Here is a 13772-nt window from a genome sequence, read left to right as displayed (position 1 = left end):
TGTATATACACCAGTGAAACCACTACCACAATCAAGATAGCTAACATTTACATCATTCCTCAAGAGGTGCAATTTTCAAATTCCCAATTTATCTCTTCCCACTCCCTTTAACCCCTGGTAACCAAAAGTTTGTTCTCTGTGTCTGTGATTCTGTTTCTGTTTTGCAGATAAGTTTGTGTCCTTTTTTTAAGATTCCAATATAAGCGATATCATATGGCATTTTTTTTCTCTTCCTGGCTAACTTCACTTAGAATGATGATCTCCAGGTCCATCCATGTTGCTTCAAATGGTATCATTTGGCATTATTTTATTCTTTTTAATGGCTGAGTAGCATTCCATTGTGTGCATGTGTGGGTATATATATATACCACATCTTCTTTATCCAGTCATCTGTATGTATGTATGTATGTGTGTATGTGTATGTGTGTGTATATATATATGTCTGTGTGTGTGTGTGTATATATATGTATATGTATATAAGTGTATATGTATATACATATATATATATACACACACACATATATACCACGTCTTCTTTATCCAGTCATCTGTTAAAGACATTTGGGTTGTTTCCATGTCTTGGCTATTGTAAACTGTGCTGCTATGAACATTGGGATATGTGTGTCTTTTTAAGTTATATTTTTCTCTTTATATTTCCAAATATAATATATATATTAAAAATAATATATATACATGGACACCTTTTCATGTCATTTACAAAGAGGGCTCATTTATGTGCACAGCTTTGCACATTATGGGTGTAATTCTGTAGAATAAATTGCTAAACATAGAGTAGTTCACACAAAGAATAGGTATATCACTTTATCAGATGTAGCCAATTTGCCCTTCAAAAAGTTTCTTTCAACTATTATTTCCACAAGTAATACATGAGAGTGTCCATAATCCACATCCTAGACCAAACTGGATGTGCTCAGTCATTTGAATGCCATGGCATTTACCTCTTCCAGGAATCAAAATTGCTTTTATGACTACACAGTGCCATTGTTCCTTCTTTGTCTGAATCTCACATGTCTAGTGTGACACATTAGAGGGCTACATGTGATTTTATGAGAATATCCTCTTCACCTAGTAGATTTTCTTAGTGTCTGTGATGAATTAGCAGGATAATATTAGTTATTAACTCAGAAAATATTGAAGGATAATTTTGAATAAAAGGTCCATATTCTGAGTCCCATAGCTTTGTGCTTGGACTCAACTGATGGGACAGCTGACTGTCCACTCTCTGTTGGCTACATCGTGTACCACAGTTGATGATGTCGCCTACACTTACCCTGATTCCTCTGCCACTCTCCAGTCTCTTCCTACTATCGCTACCCTTCCCACCCCAAGTTCCAAAAGAATTAGTTCTTAAGTAACCTAAATAAAAACATAAGAGTGGTCTTGGGGTATTTTATGAACACATAACAACTAATATTGCAGTGAATTAAGGGAAGTCCTCAATCAGTAGGGGACTCACACAAAAACAGAATAGCTTACACAAAGAAGAGATAAACTTTATCAGAGAAGACTTTATTTAAAATTATACTTGCTTACCAAGTGTCCCCAAATTTCTCCTAGATTCTTAGTTTTTTTTAAACCATGAAATATTTTGAAATCTACTTTAAATTTTACTTTTGAAATATTCTTGAAAAATAGGAAATACATATACCCACAGTCCAGTTAAAATGTAGTCAAATTTGCCGGAGAATTTTTTTCTTGTTTATGTGAATATTTTTTAGTACCACTTCTAAAACTGCCTGCACTTAACAGGTTGTTACTATTATTATTTATATTGTTGCCTTTGTGGTTTAGCTTTAAATTATCTGGTTTTGACACTTAAAGTTCTTTCTTTCTTCCAACTCTGTCACATACTGAAACCAAACTGTCTGCAAGTACATTTTATTCAGCATTTTTAGGTGGGTGGGAAGAGGGGCTATCCACATCAGTTAGTTCACCCCGTGTTACATTCACTAGAAGTTTTCACTTGAAATTTAAAGTAAGGTTGATGTGAAGAATTGGTGCTTTTCCTTTCCTCCTGATACTGGCATGTCAGGCTGCATTGACAGAAGAACGCTTTCCAAAACAGAGTGTATTCTGCACTGGCAACTCAGTCCTTTATTCTGGCTGCAAAGTCACACAGAGACTTTTTAAATAGGTCAAAATACTCCTTTCTAAAAACTTGGAAAGAAAATCAGAAACGTATTCCTTTATTTTTAGGGCTTTCTTGCAGGAGAGGGATTATAGTGCTTTCTGTAGCTCCACGAATTGCTAGGACCAGTGTGTGGAAGGGGTAGAGAAACTCATTTGTTGCAGCTTGAGGAAAATTTTGCAGCAATTTGTCCTGACTTGTCAGATCCATTTGCCTACTCTTGGATGTTTCAGAGGAAAGTATGTCAACCACCTGTTTGGAAGAAGTGTTGTTCTGCTAAGAGAAATGACCATCTGAACACCTTAAATCCTATGAGTGGCCATAACTGCAACAAAGTCCCAGCAGATCCAAGCCTGATGCAATCAAAGGGGAGTTAATGTGCCTAGGCCAGGTACCTCCAGTCAGGATTTGACTTGCAGGTGCTTGTAGGTAGGAGCTATCACTGAGCTGACCACAGTAAGAACTGGAGGGAAAAAAAATCTCAGGTCTGGGGGTAACGATAACCACAGAGAGAGCTATGAAGACAAAAATTGTGTGGGGCCTTTGAATATGTGTAAGAAGAAATCAAAATCAAAAGGAACTTTGTAGAAAAGTTTGGGAGAAGCCAAAATCTTCTATTCCTTGGCAAACTCAATCTAAAGTTTCCTCATCTTGCTTTTTTAATGGAATAATATCATTGGTACTCACCTGAAAAATAATTTTGAAGTCAGTGTTTTCTTATTTGGATGTTTCTCTTTATACTTTTCCTGACCAAGTTGTACAAAATGTAAAAGTTAATGTTGCAGATTGAAAATATTTCATATCCTGCAAGAAATTCTAAACCTACAAAAGCAGTTAAAATGTGTGTATAAAACAGTATTTTTATTACATCTTTTGGGGTGCACATATTTTTCTAATGATTTATAAAATATTGAAAGAGTGATTTACAGAATATATATGTATTTCTTTTCTCTGCTGTGAAATCATAAATGGTAATTTGGTAAGTTCTGCCTTTACTATTGTACTTTCTTTATTTGAAAAGATGATTAAAATCATACTGAGAGAATTTATTCTGAAAGAAGCAGTAATAGAAGTATGTTACCACAAAGGCATCACACACATGAATAAACACACACACAGACACACACAGTGTTTTGTTTCTTATTCAGTCAATAAAGTATGAATTTTTGGCCAATAGATATATTTAATTAATTAAACATATTTGAGGACTTGGTACATGAAATGTATTAAGCTAGTTGATATAAAAGTACACAAGTGAGTGGGAAAAAAAGCCTCCCTTTACAGGAGCACAAACTCTTGAAGATATAGACCATAAAATATTATTGAAGTAACCCAGTGGTAGGTAGATAATTAACATAATCATTTACAGTGTATATCTCTGTATCCCTTGGTAGATGGCAAGCTCCTAGAAGGCAGAGATTTCTTATTGAACTGAAGTATTTTGACAGTAGGCAACCCTGCCTTCAAATTGTAAATAAATGCATAATCAAATAAAACCAATTATCATAAAACTAACATACTGAACAATCTCAACAAACCAAAACCAACTAAAACAACCAGAACAAGATTTGGTAAATAAATGAGGGGAGGATATAGCTCAGTGGTAGAGTGCATCCTTCACATGTATGGGGTCCTGGGTTCAATCCCCAGTACCTCCATTAAAATTATAATAAATCAAATTACCCACTCCAAATAAAAATAAAAATAAATTTAAAAAAGATTGAATAAATAAAAACCCCAGGTTAAGTCAATGTAATTAGTTTTAACACCATGGATATATTGGAAGGATGGTGTTTCTCTCACACCCCAAGAAACTTTCCAGGTCTATTAAAAAAAAAAAAACCATACAGTACGTCTACTGTCTCTTCACATGCAATTTTTAGACAAACCTGGCATCTTGTAATTAATGTTGTCATTACTGAACCCCTACTGTTCATTGCTTCATTCAGCTAACACATTTATTAAACATTACATTAGTTTCCTATGGCTGCTGGAACAAATTACAAACGTGGTAGCTTAAAAAACATACCTTTATTTTCTTGCAGTTCTGGAACTTAGAAGTCTGAAGTCAATTTCACTGGGCTGAAATCAAGGTGCTGGCATGGTCACTGCCTTCGGAGGCTTAGGGAAGAATCTGTTTTCTTGCCTTTTCCAGTGTCCAGAGCAGCATTCCTTGCATTTCTTTACTTGTGGCCCCTTCCCCAATCTTAAAAGTCATCAGTATAGCATTTTGATTCAGTGATCAGACTGCCTTTTGCTCTATCAAATTTCTCTCTGTCTGCCTTTTGTAAGGACAGTTGTGATGACAGGACTCACCCGGGTAATCCTTCATCACATCTGCAAAGTCTCCTTTGCCTTGTAAAGCAACATTTCACAGGTTCAGAGGATTAGGACTTAGATATCTTTGGGGGCCATTATCGAGCCTACCACAAGCACTTACTATGTGCTGGATATAGGAGATGCAGCTGCGAATCAGACTTCTCTGTATCTGTACTCATGGAGCTCAAAATTATGGAAGGTAGAAAAGATGTACAAGGCACAGACTTCCTTTTTGATTGGGTTCTCTAACAGAAGAAATGTTGTCTCAAAGAATAAATGCATGTTTTCCTTTTTCTCTTTTAGTGAGAAATTACCAGTTACTTTTTAGAACGAGCCAGCACAGAAAATCACTTTGTAGCCAATACTGTTGAGAAGAATTACTTGTATATAAATAGAGAATGAGTGGGCTTACCTAGCTTAGGAAGTAGCAAGCCTTTTTTTCTTTTAGTGACTTTGCAAACTATTCCTTTTTTATGTCAGGAGAGGGTGGTTTATGGCAGAAGAAAGATTAGGTCAATTTGGTAAAGGAACCTAAGGCATCCTGGAAAGGAAGAAACCCAGACCCTAATGCCTTTGGAAATGATTCTGTCAAACATGAACTTTAAGTGAGGTAACATTTGGGGCACGGCTGATTAGGGTATGAAACTAATGTACTGTCACAATACATGAAAATTCCTTCCCTCAAATCACCAAGAGGCTCTGAATTAACCTGTGGAGTAGTTTCCTCACTCAGGAAGTGTTGCATCTCCTTGTTGGTCCAGCTTTCAACTAAAGGCATGCGTCTGTCTCAACTACCACCATGCCTGTGAACAGAACAGGGTCTCCCTCAGGAGAGATGGCCCACACTCAGTCATTGGCGCATTCACATCTCACAGCACCAACCAACCAGAGGTGAACTTCCTGCCACCTCTGTAAGGGAAGCTAGTGACACTGAAACGCTCTCCCATCTCCATCACTCAAGAGTGCTATGACCTGGGCAAGTGCTTGAATCAGAGAATGAAAGAGCTTTTGTCAAGGGATTTGGCCCCTTTAGTTGGTATCTTAATTTGTTCAGGGGTGCTATAACCACATAGCATAGACTAGATGGCTTATAAATTTCATTTATTTCTCAGTTCTGGAGGCTGAAAGTCCAAGATTAGAGTTCCAGTATGGTCTGGTGTGAGCTCTTTTCTGGGTCATAGACCTTGTTTCATCCTCACATGGCAGAAAGGGAAACAAGGGATCTATCTGAACCCTCTTTTATAAGGGCATTAATTCCATTCATAAGGGCTCTGGTTGCATTACCTAATAATTTCCCAAAGGCCCACCTTCTAATGCTAACACCTAGAGTGGTGGGTGGAGGGGTTATTTCTTCATATGATTTTAGAGGGATACAAACGTTGAGAGCATAGCAATTGAGAATTACCAACACTGAGTTTAATTCTGGGCTGTGAGTCAATCCCAGAAGAGCCTCTACTAGTGGTTAAAGAATGCACTCTAGTCCCTGTGGCCACTGCAAGGCCAGGGAATTTACACAGCTCGGTTTGATACGTGATCTGCCAAGGCCAGCTTCTTCTTTGACCTGTGTCACAATTCATGAGTTTATGTTAGATTGGATTCTTTGCTGTCACAATGCTGGTAGGTACTCGGGGTCTCTGGGTACTTAAATGGTGAAAGGATTAGAACATTAGGGAAACAGGTAAGAGTTTGTATCTCAATTGTCTGCTATCAGCTGGTGGAAGTTTTGGTGTTCTACGCAGGGCACTTGGAGTTACATTCTCTGCATCTCAAAAATGTGTCAAGAGGTATACCAGTTAAACTCCGTAAAGCCAGATACAATATTGTGAATGGAATGACAATTTACTTAATGAAGAAATTATTGCTGCATTTTATATTACTCCCTATAAATGTACTAGGGATCCAAAGACTGGAGCAATCAGGATGTAATACAATAGCCATAAAGAAGGTAGACTTGACATGGGACATTAAAGCATAGTGTAGTGGGTAATTGAACTTTTGTTCTGGGATTTATTTTATTTGTTTCTTTTAGCTATTTAGAATCTGAAAACCCTTCTGGTTTTGGAGGAACACCATAGTGAGTGTCTTGTGCCCCACTTCCCATTAAGAAAGCCAAAGGGACTGATTTCCACTTCAAGGAAGCTAAGAAGATACAAACATGTAACCTAGGCATAGCTAAGCAGATTACTTCAGCCCAAAATTTGAATCTTGAAGAAATGAGGCAAACAATGCAAACAGAATTGAGAAATTCTGGTAGTATCAACAACTTTGAGAGTTCAGTACATCCCTGAAAGGAACAGTACCCTAATCTGGACTGTTGTATGAGGCTGTGTTCCCAATGCCCAGCCCTTCTGGGTTCCTGTCCATTGCCACTTCCTAAAGGACTAGCCTTCACCTTTGTGCTTTTCTCTATACCTTTTCACAGAAAGTCTATCTGTGTTTTAGTTTGCCATATTCAGTTTCTATTTCTGTTAAAAAAAAAAAATAACTGACTAATGGGAGTGAAGAGGATGTGGACAGGAACTGAGAAGAGACCTCAGGTGAGTGGAGATACAATGGCATGATTTATCTAGAAGACTCTAATAAAACGTCCAGGACTGCAGGGGGGAAAAAAGACTTGAAATACAGCTAGTCCTCTGTATCTGCAGGTTCCACATGGCAAATTCAACCAACCTCGGTGGAAAATATTTTTTAAAAACAATTAAAATTCTAGAAAGTTCTAGAAAGCAAAACTTGAATTTGCCACACTCTGGCAACTATTTTCATAGCACTTACATTGTATTTACAACTATTTATACAACATTTATATTGAATTAAGTATAAGTAATCCAGACATGATTTAAAGTATAAGGGATGGTGTTCATGAATTATTTGCAAATGATACTATGGCATTTTATATAAAGGACTTGATCATCCATGGATTTTGGTGAGGGGTGGGGGGCTGGAACCAATCTCCTGCAGATACCCAGGGACAACTGTATTCAGGAGACAGACAGTAAGGACAGTTCTAGGACTAGAACAAACAGTACGTTTCAGGAAGTAGGGTTAAATAACAATGACTAAGTAACCTCCTAGTTTTTTATTGTTTTATCATTGCCAACAATTGCTTGACTCAGCTGCCCCTAGGCAAGTATCAACTTGTAGTCTCAGAAAACCCTTCTTCCTGGAATACACAGGCCTGGGTTAAAATTCTCTCTCTCATGACCAAAAGGACAGTGATGTCTCCACCTTTTTCCAAATCTCCCATTACTGCAAGAGAAGAAAAGAACTAGAAAGATATGCACTAGGCTATAAAACAAAATTACAAGACGCAGAGCTGGGTGAGAACACCAGTGCATGGAAGATTCACAAGGGCTTATTTATATAGACCACTGATGAGATTGTCCAAACCTAGTCCTCAACTCATAGGTGGATGTCACAGATGGGCAGTTTCCCAATCTATCCACAAGCCATAGTGGCATATGCTGTGGTCTTCAGTCACCTCCCAGGATAACTGCTGGAAACCCAGTTTCCTGAAGACCCTTTGTATAATAGTGTGTTGTGGTGAAGTGAAATCAATTAGCTAGGGAAGAGCTTCTCATCCAGGGTGCCACTAATGTGCTACAGGTATGCCAAGCTATCAATCTCCTTAATCCTAGGATTTACCATGTAGGGTCTGGGATAGTCAGAGCCACAGATCCATCATGTTCACTGCAAGTAGGATGTTTGCTTCAATGTTTTATGAAAATATTATTGTTTGACAAAATGTGAACAAGGATGGGAAGCACTAGGCAGAACCAACCCTCACTAGCCTCTCTAAACTAAGAACTCTGGGAGAATCTGGTGACACATTCCAGTCAGTATCTACATAGGCCTCAGCAGACCTCTGTCAATTCCATTCCAATTAAATCCAAATAGGTTTTTTTTTTAATGGATCTTAGCTGGCTCATATTAAAGTTTACATGAAAAAGCAAAGAGCCAAGAATAGCTAAGGCAATTTAGAGAAGAATCATCGTGAAAAGGGGCTTGCATAATGTTTGGATACATAGAGTTGAGTGCATGGGTGTTCATTATGTTACTATGTTATTATCTGTACTTTTCTGCATCTAAAACACGTCAAAATTAAACTTTAAAACTTTTAGAAGAAAATAGAATAGCTTATAGTCTCTGGTTGGGAAGACTTGTAAATAAGAAAGAAAAAAGCACAAATTTATAATCTAAAAAATATATTAAATTCAACTAATGGTACTTTAAAATATATAGCTTTTGGTCATCAAAAGACACTATAAAATGTAAAAAGACAATTGACAAACTAAGAGAAGTCATTTACAACCCATATGAATGACCAGAGAAAAGTATTTGAACTCTAAAATATATAAAGATTTAAAAAATAAAATTCTAAAAAAACGTAAAAAAATAAAATTCTAAATATATATATAGACAAGATTATCTACAAATTAATTTTCAGGAATGATCAAGCCAATAAAAAATAAGCCAAAACTAAGAACAGACATCCCACAGAAACCTTAATAGCCACTAAGCATATAAAGATGCACAACTCTATTAGCAAGGTAGGGAGGGGATGCAAATTGAAACAGCAATCAGATGCTACCACCACGCAAACATTTAAAAATCTAACGAGTGTTATAATGATGTGCCAGCCTAATCCATATGAAATAATTTGTATATAGAGGAATCTCAAAATGTGAATGTGTAGTGAAAAAGAAGTTAAGAGGAAAAATTCAGTATAACTCATTATATAAAATACAATAACAGGATAACTATGTTTTAGGGAATTGTACATATATATAACTATTTTCAAAAAAGCAAGGAAATGAGTAATATAAAATTTAGCATGATTATCTGTGACTGCAAGGGAAACATTTTAAAAGAGGTCTTCTTAGAAGGCTTCAATAATGCTGTTTTTTGGTGTCTTCAGCTTTGTAGTGGGTACTTGGTGTTCTTTTTACCATTATCCTTTAAAATGTGCACATCTGGGATACATTCATATATGTATATTTCACAATTAAAATTTGTTTAAGAAACCCAGTGAGATTTTTAAGGAGAGCCCATCACTCTTGTTCACAAAAGCAACTTCTAGGCTGTGAGTCAAGATTTCCTTGTTACTATGTAACCAACAAAATAGAGAATTCTCTTGGCCCTGAGGCTGATGTAAGGTGAAAGTCTTCAGCTGTAACCTCTATCTCAAAAGTTCTTGTTCTTCACAGCTGCCTCATTGTTCTCAATTATTTCTATAAGTACTTCAACAGGAATGTGATTTAATAAATTTGCAAATTTAAAATGTCATCTTTGTCTACTTTTAGCTTCCAAGTAAAGTTGCATTTTTTTTAAAATAGGCAAACAGTTCCTTAATTTTAAAAGTTTGAAAACTGCCAGTGTACTCGAGTTAAAAGCAACTTTTGAACGCTTCACATCAAAAGCAGCTGTCCTCTATTAGTGAAAGCTTCCCATCCCAGCGGATCTTAAAGACCAGTTTCTAAGAGAGGAAAGGGCCCTCCCCAGTTGGGGAAAGAGGATGGGAATCCAGCGCAATTCTACTTCGCCCCTTTGCTCCTCTCTTAACTGGACGCCCAGAAAAAAAAAAAGCTGCCCCCTCTTTCACCCACACCCCTCCCGTCCCTCACCGGCAAGGAGGAGGCTGCCACGGGAGGCCATAGCCCCGCCCACTCACGACCTTCGCTCCTCCCAGGCCCCGCCCCCGGGGCTCCCGGGACGCTTTGCGCGCGCCCTTGGGAGGCGGGGCTGTTTGAGCTCGAAGCGTTGCGGCCGTGGGCGCCCTCTCCTCCCGGCGTCAACATCTCCGGCGGCCGAGTTTGTGCTGTTGGTGGCTGGATTCCCAGACTCTGGTGAGTAGCTGGAGGATTCAGGGCTCTCCAGACGCGGTTGCGGCCGGCTCGGGGCCCATCCTCAGCGCCTGCGCGCTCACCTGCCAGTCAATCTGCTCGCCTGCCGGAGGGCCTTTGGCCCTGCGCCCCGGCGGCCGGTGGCGTCGAGCTGCTAGCCTTGGGGCCTCGGGACGCCCCACGTTGACACTCTTGCCCCTTATTTTGCCCTGGTTAGCTTTGCTGCGCTCTGTCCTGCTGTATCCCCTCCTTGCTGGCCTTGTCTCCGCCGCTTCTTTGGAGCAGAACTCCCGGTCGCGTCAGTTTTCCTTTCCCCAGCAAGTTGGGAATTTCGGGGAGTGACGGGAGCCTTTCAGCGCCCTGCACTTTTGTCCTCAAACTCGGCCTTGAGCCTTCGGGGCTAGTGGGAAGGTGGTGGCCTTCCGGGCTGGGGCTGCAGCAGGAAGGTAGCGGTCGCTGGTCTGCGGACGGCGTCGGGAGAGGAGAGCGAGGATGGCGAGGCCTCGCAGAGAAATTACTTTCACCTGTTTTCACGTTCACCTGTTAACACTTTTGGCTCCATCATTCTGGACTGTTAGCCTTTGCTAAGTCTCAGGATGCAACCAAGGCTGCAGTAGTATCTTTCCCCGTTACCAAAGGAGCAAATTGAAATTTAGGCAGTTAGGATAGTTTGTTTTCATTTCATTATTGCAAGACCCTATGGGTAAGAGTTAAGGGAAAACGTGGAAGTGCTTAAAAAAGTAAAACAATGGAGGATACTGTTAATTATATGACTTTTAAAAAAAAGGTAAATAGTACTGGAATGGGTTGTTTATGGTACAGTATTTAGACAACCGTTTGAAGAAAAATATAAACAAATAAAATCTAGGTATTGGTAATATTAAGTCACATTCTTTGCACAGCTTTTCATAACAGTGTTACTTCATTCAATATTTAGCTGTACGTAAACCTTGAAAAAATAGTTATTCAGTGAATCTTGTGGATTTTCAGACTCTGCGTGAAACATCACCAGAGTTGTTGCTGTTACTCATGAGTAGTAAGCGTATGGTAAGAAAGTAAGCTTTCTTCAGATTAAATTTGGACTACAGTTTATGGGTAGGTAGTAGATAGTCATTGTTTCTAAATTCTTAGTCTTTAAATGAAAACATGACCATATGTCAGCAATTTTCATGTGTCACAAAATTTGCGATCTTCTGTTGTGTGAACTTGGTTTGTCTTAAAATGTTGCGGAAGGTGGAGTAACGTGAGGGCAAGCGCTTGACCTCTGCTCTGCTCCTGGCTCGTTGCTTAACCTCAGACAGGTTACTTAGCCATTTATTAGCCCAGAGGCTTGGAAAAAGTTACCAACTGCTCTTGTGCCTTACTTCAATCATCTGTAAAATGGTGTTAAAGAGAATTTCTACTTCATAGGTTGATGCAAAGATTGAAAATGGAATGATGAGAATTAACTGAATTTCTGTTAACGAAAGGGTACAGGTGTTTACTATTAATGCTGACCTGGGCAAGGAACCCTTGGAACAGAAACTGATTTTGAAAGTTCCAGGTGTGTCTTCTAGTACTAGTTATGTTTATCTTCAGTGGCTTCTTAGAAAATACTAGGAAAAGAGCTAGAAGAAGAAAAAAGCACCAGAAATCTATAGAATATAACAATAAATAATTAAAAAGGGAAATCTTTCTGGCTTTTCTGAGTAACAGGATCTCAGCAAATACTTTCTGAGATAATAATTGATACCGTACTGATTCTAGAGCTCTTGTACCTCACTAGACCTTCATGTCAAAAACAAATATTTCAAAGATTAGAAGACCTTCAAGTCATAAAACACAAAACTAGTTTCAAAAGAACCTACTGTGTATTACTTCTGTGTATTATTATCCCATTCAAACTTCACTTTAAAGATACCAGATTGTTTTTTTGGAATTTTTTTCTCTCAGGTGACTTCTGAAACTTCATTTTGTTGAAACTGAATAAGTATTCTCTACTCCTTTCCTGAACATCATTAGACCTGTTAGGATTCTCAAGTTTCATTGTTTTGCTAAGTTGGACATGATAAATTTTATTTAAATGGATTTTTTAAATTATTGAATTATCTATTTATGATTCTTCGTATATAATGTGTTCAGTATAAACTACAGACATGTCAAATGTATGTATAGTGAGTAGAATCTATTTATATACATACTGCCCGATCAGATACCAATGTCAAAAAAAGGGCCTGAAATTAAATTTTTTTAAGCTGAACATTTAATGTTCCTTGACTAAATATAAGATTTGTTGGGTTCTACTAGAATATAAAGGTAAGGACTCCATTTCTGGACCTTATGAGCAATCTAGTAGAGGATATAATACATGTAAATAAATAGCATGATGCAATGCATAAAGAAATGTCAGTTTAAAAAAGTAGGTAATGCTGTAACAATGGACTGTATGGGAAAGTGAGCACTTTGCACTCTGGAATCATTCATTAGAGGTGTGAAGAAGAGGGAGCATTTCAGCTTTGTCCTGAAGGATGAGAGTAGTATTTCAAAAGTTAGCCATATGGGGAATAGGTATGTAGAGAGAGAACACTATGTGTTGGTCATTGATTGCTTGCCAGACACCCATCTTTACTAATAATCATCATCAGAATAAGTAATTGTTCATATTTATTCAGTGTTACACTAAGTCTGAAATGATTCTGTGAGTTTTATAATATTAACTTACTTCATTCTCACAAAAATCCTGTGAGTGAGGTAATAGTAACTCATTGTAAAGATGAGAAAAAGAAGCAGGGAAAGATCATGTCACCTGCGTAGGTGAACTAGCTAAAAAATGTCCCAGCTAGAATTTGATCTCAAGCATTTGAGCTGCAGAACCCATACTTCTAATCACAATGGTCTACTGCCTTTATTTAGGTTGAGATGACTTATTGTTCATTGAGATCAGGAGGTTGGGATAGAGCCAGTGGATCACCTATAATTAGGTGATAAACATTTTAAGTGAATGAATTGAATAAGTAATGTGAAAGGAAAAGAGAGACCAGCTTAAGAAATTAGATTTACAGGCAAGAGGGGGAACAAAGGGCAGCTTTCATAAATACAGTGTATTTTGTGTTCATCTATAGCTCTGAGAAATGAATTTAACAAATATAAAAAGTCTCCACTCTTTGCTTCATATATTTCTTCACTTTTCTTTTTTTAAAATCCAATTAATATTTACATTTGATTAAAACATTGCTCTTTTACATTTTATTTCGTATACGTATCTTGCATGATTTACAGATCAACTTTGTCCAAAAATAGAAGAATTAATTTTTTTAAGGTGATGTTAAAACTCAGTGTCACACAAGTAGGTCAGAATAGCTGATTTGAACTTAGATCTTCCAATTCCAAGATCAGTATTTTTCCTATTATATATCCCGACTCCTCCATGCATTTCACGCCATTCAGCTGATCAACATTACAAAAATCAGTGTCTTACAAATTTC

At 37.8% G+C, this 13772-nt stretch overlaps 1 protein-coding gene and 1 non-coding gene across 4 annotated transcripts in view; both read left to right on the top strand.

The window, feature by feature from the left end:
• Positions 1–3734: 3734 nt before the first annotated feature.
• Positions 3735–3807, top strand: TRNAV-CAC. Its single transcript has one exon. It is a non-coding gene; the product is annotated as a tRNA-Val (tRNA).
• A 6158-nt stretch (positions 3808–9965) lies between these two features.
• The window catches only part of MANEA (mannosidase endo-alpha), a 60336-nt gene continuing 56529 nt past the window's right edge, over positions 9966–13772 (top strand). For 2 of the 3 annotated variants that reach the window (XM_032484428.1, XM_006187244.3), the window contains exon 1: positions 10157–10311. Coding sequence is in view for 1 of the 3 variants with exons in the window: in XM_032484429.1 (XP_032340320.1) it covers positions 9981–10311 (331 nt within the window). In the remaining 2 variants the exon portion in view is untranslated. Of the gene's footprint in view, positions 10312–13772 lie in introns of all 3 variants that reach the window. The other variant, XM_032484429.1, reaches the window with a different exon arrangement.

This window comes from Camelus ferus, chromosome 8, assembly GCF_009834535.1.
Source record: "Camelus ferus isolate YT-003-E chromosome 8, BCGSAC_Cfer_1.0, whole genome shotgun sequence".
Classification (NCBI taxonomy): Eukaryota; Metazoa; Chordata; class Mammalia; order Artiodactyla; family Camelidae; genus Camelus; species Camelus ferus.
The sequence above is the reverse complement of the archived record's forward strand: the minus strand, read 5'-3'. Positions and strand labels throughout refer to the sequence as shown.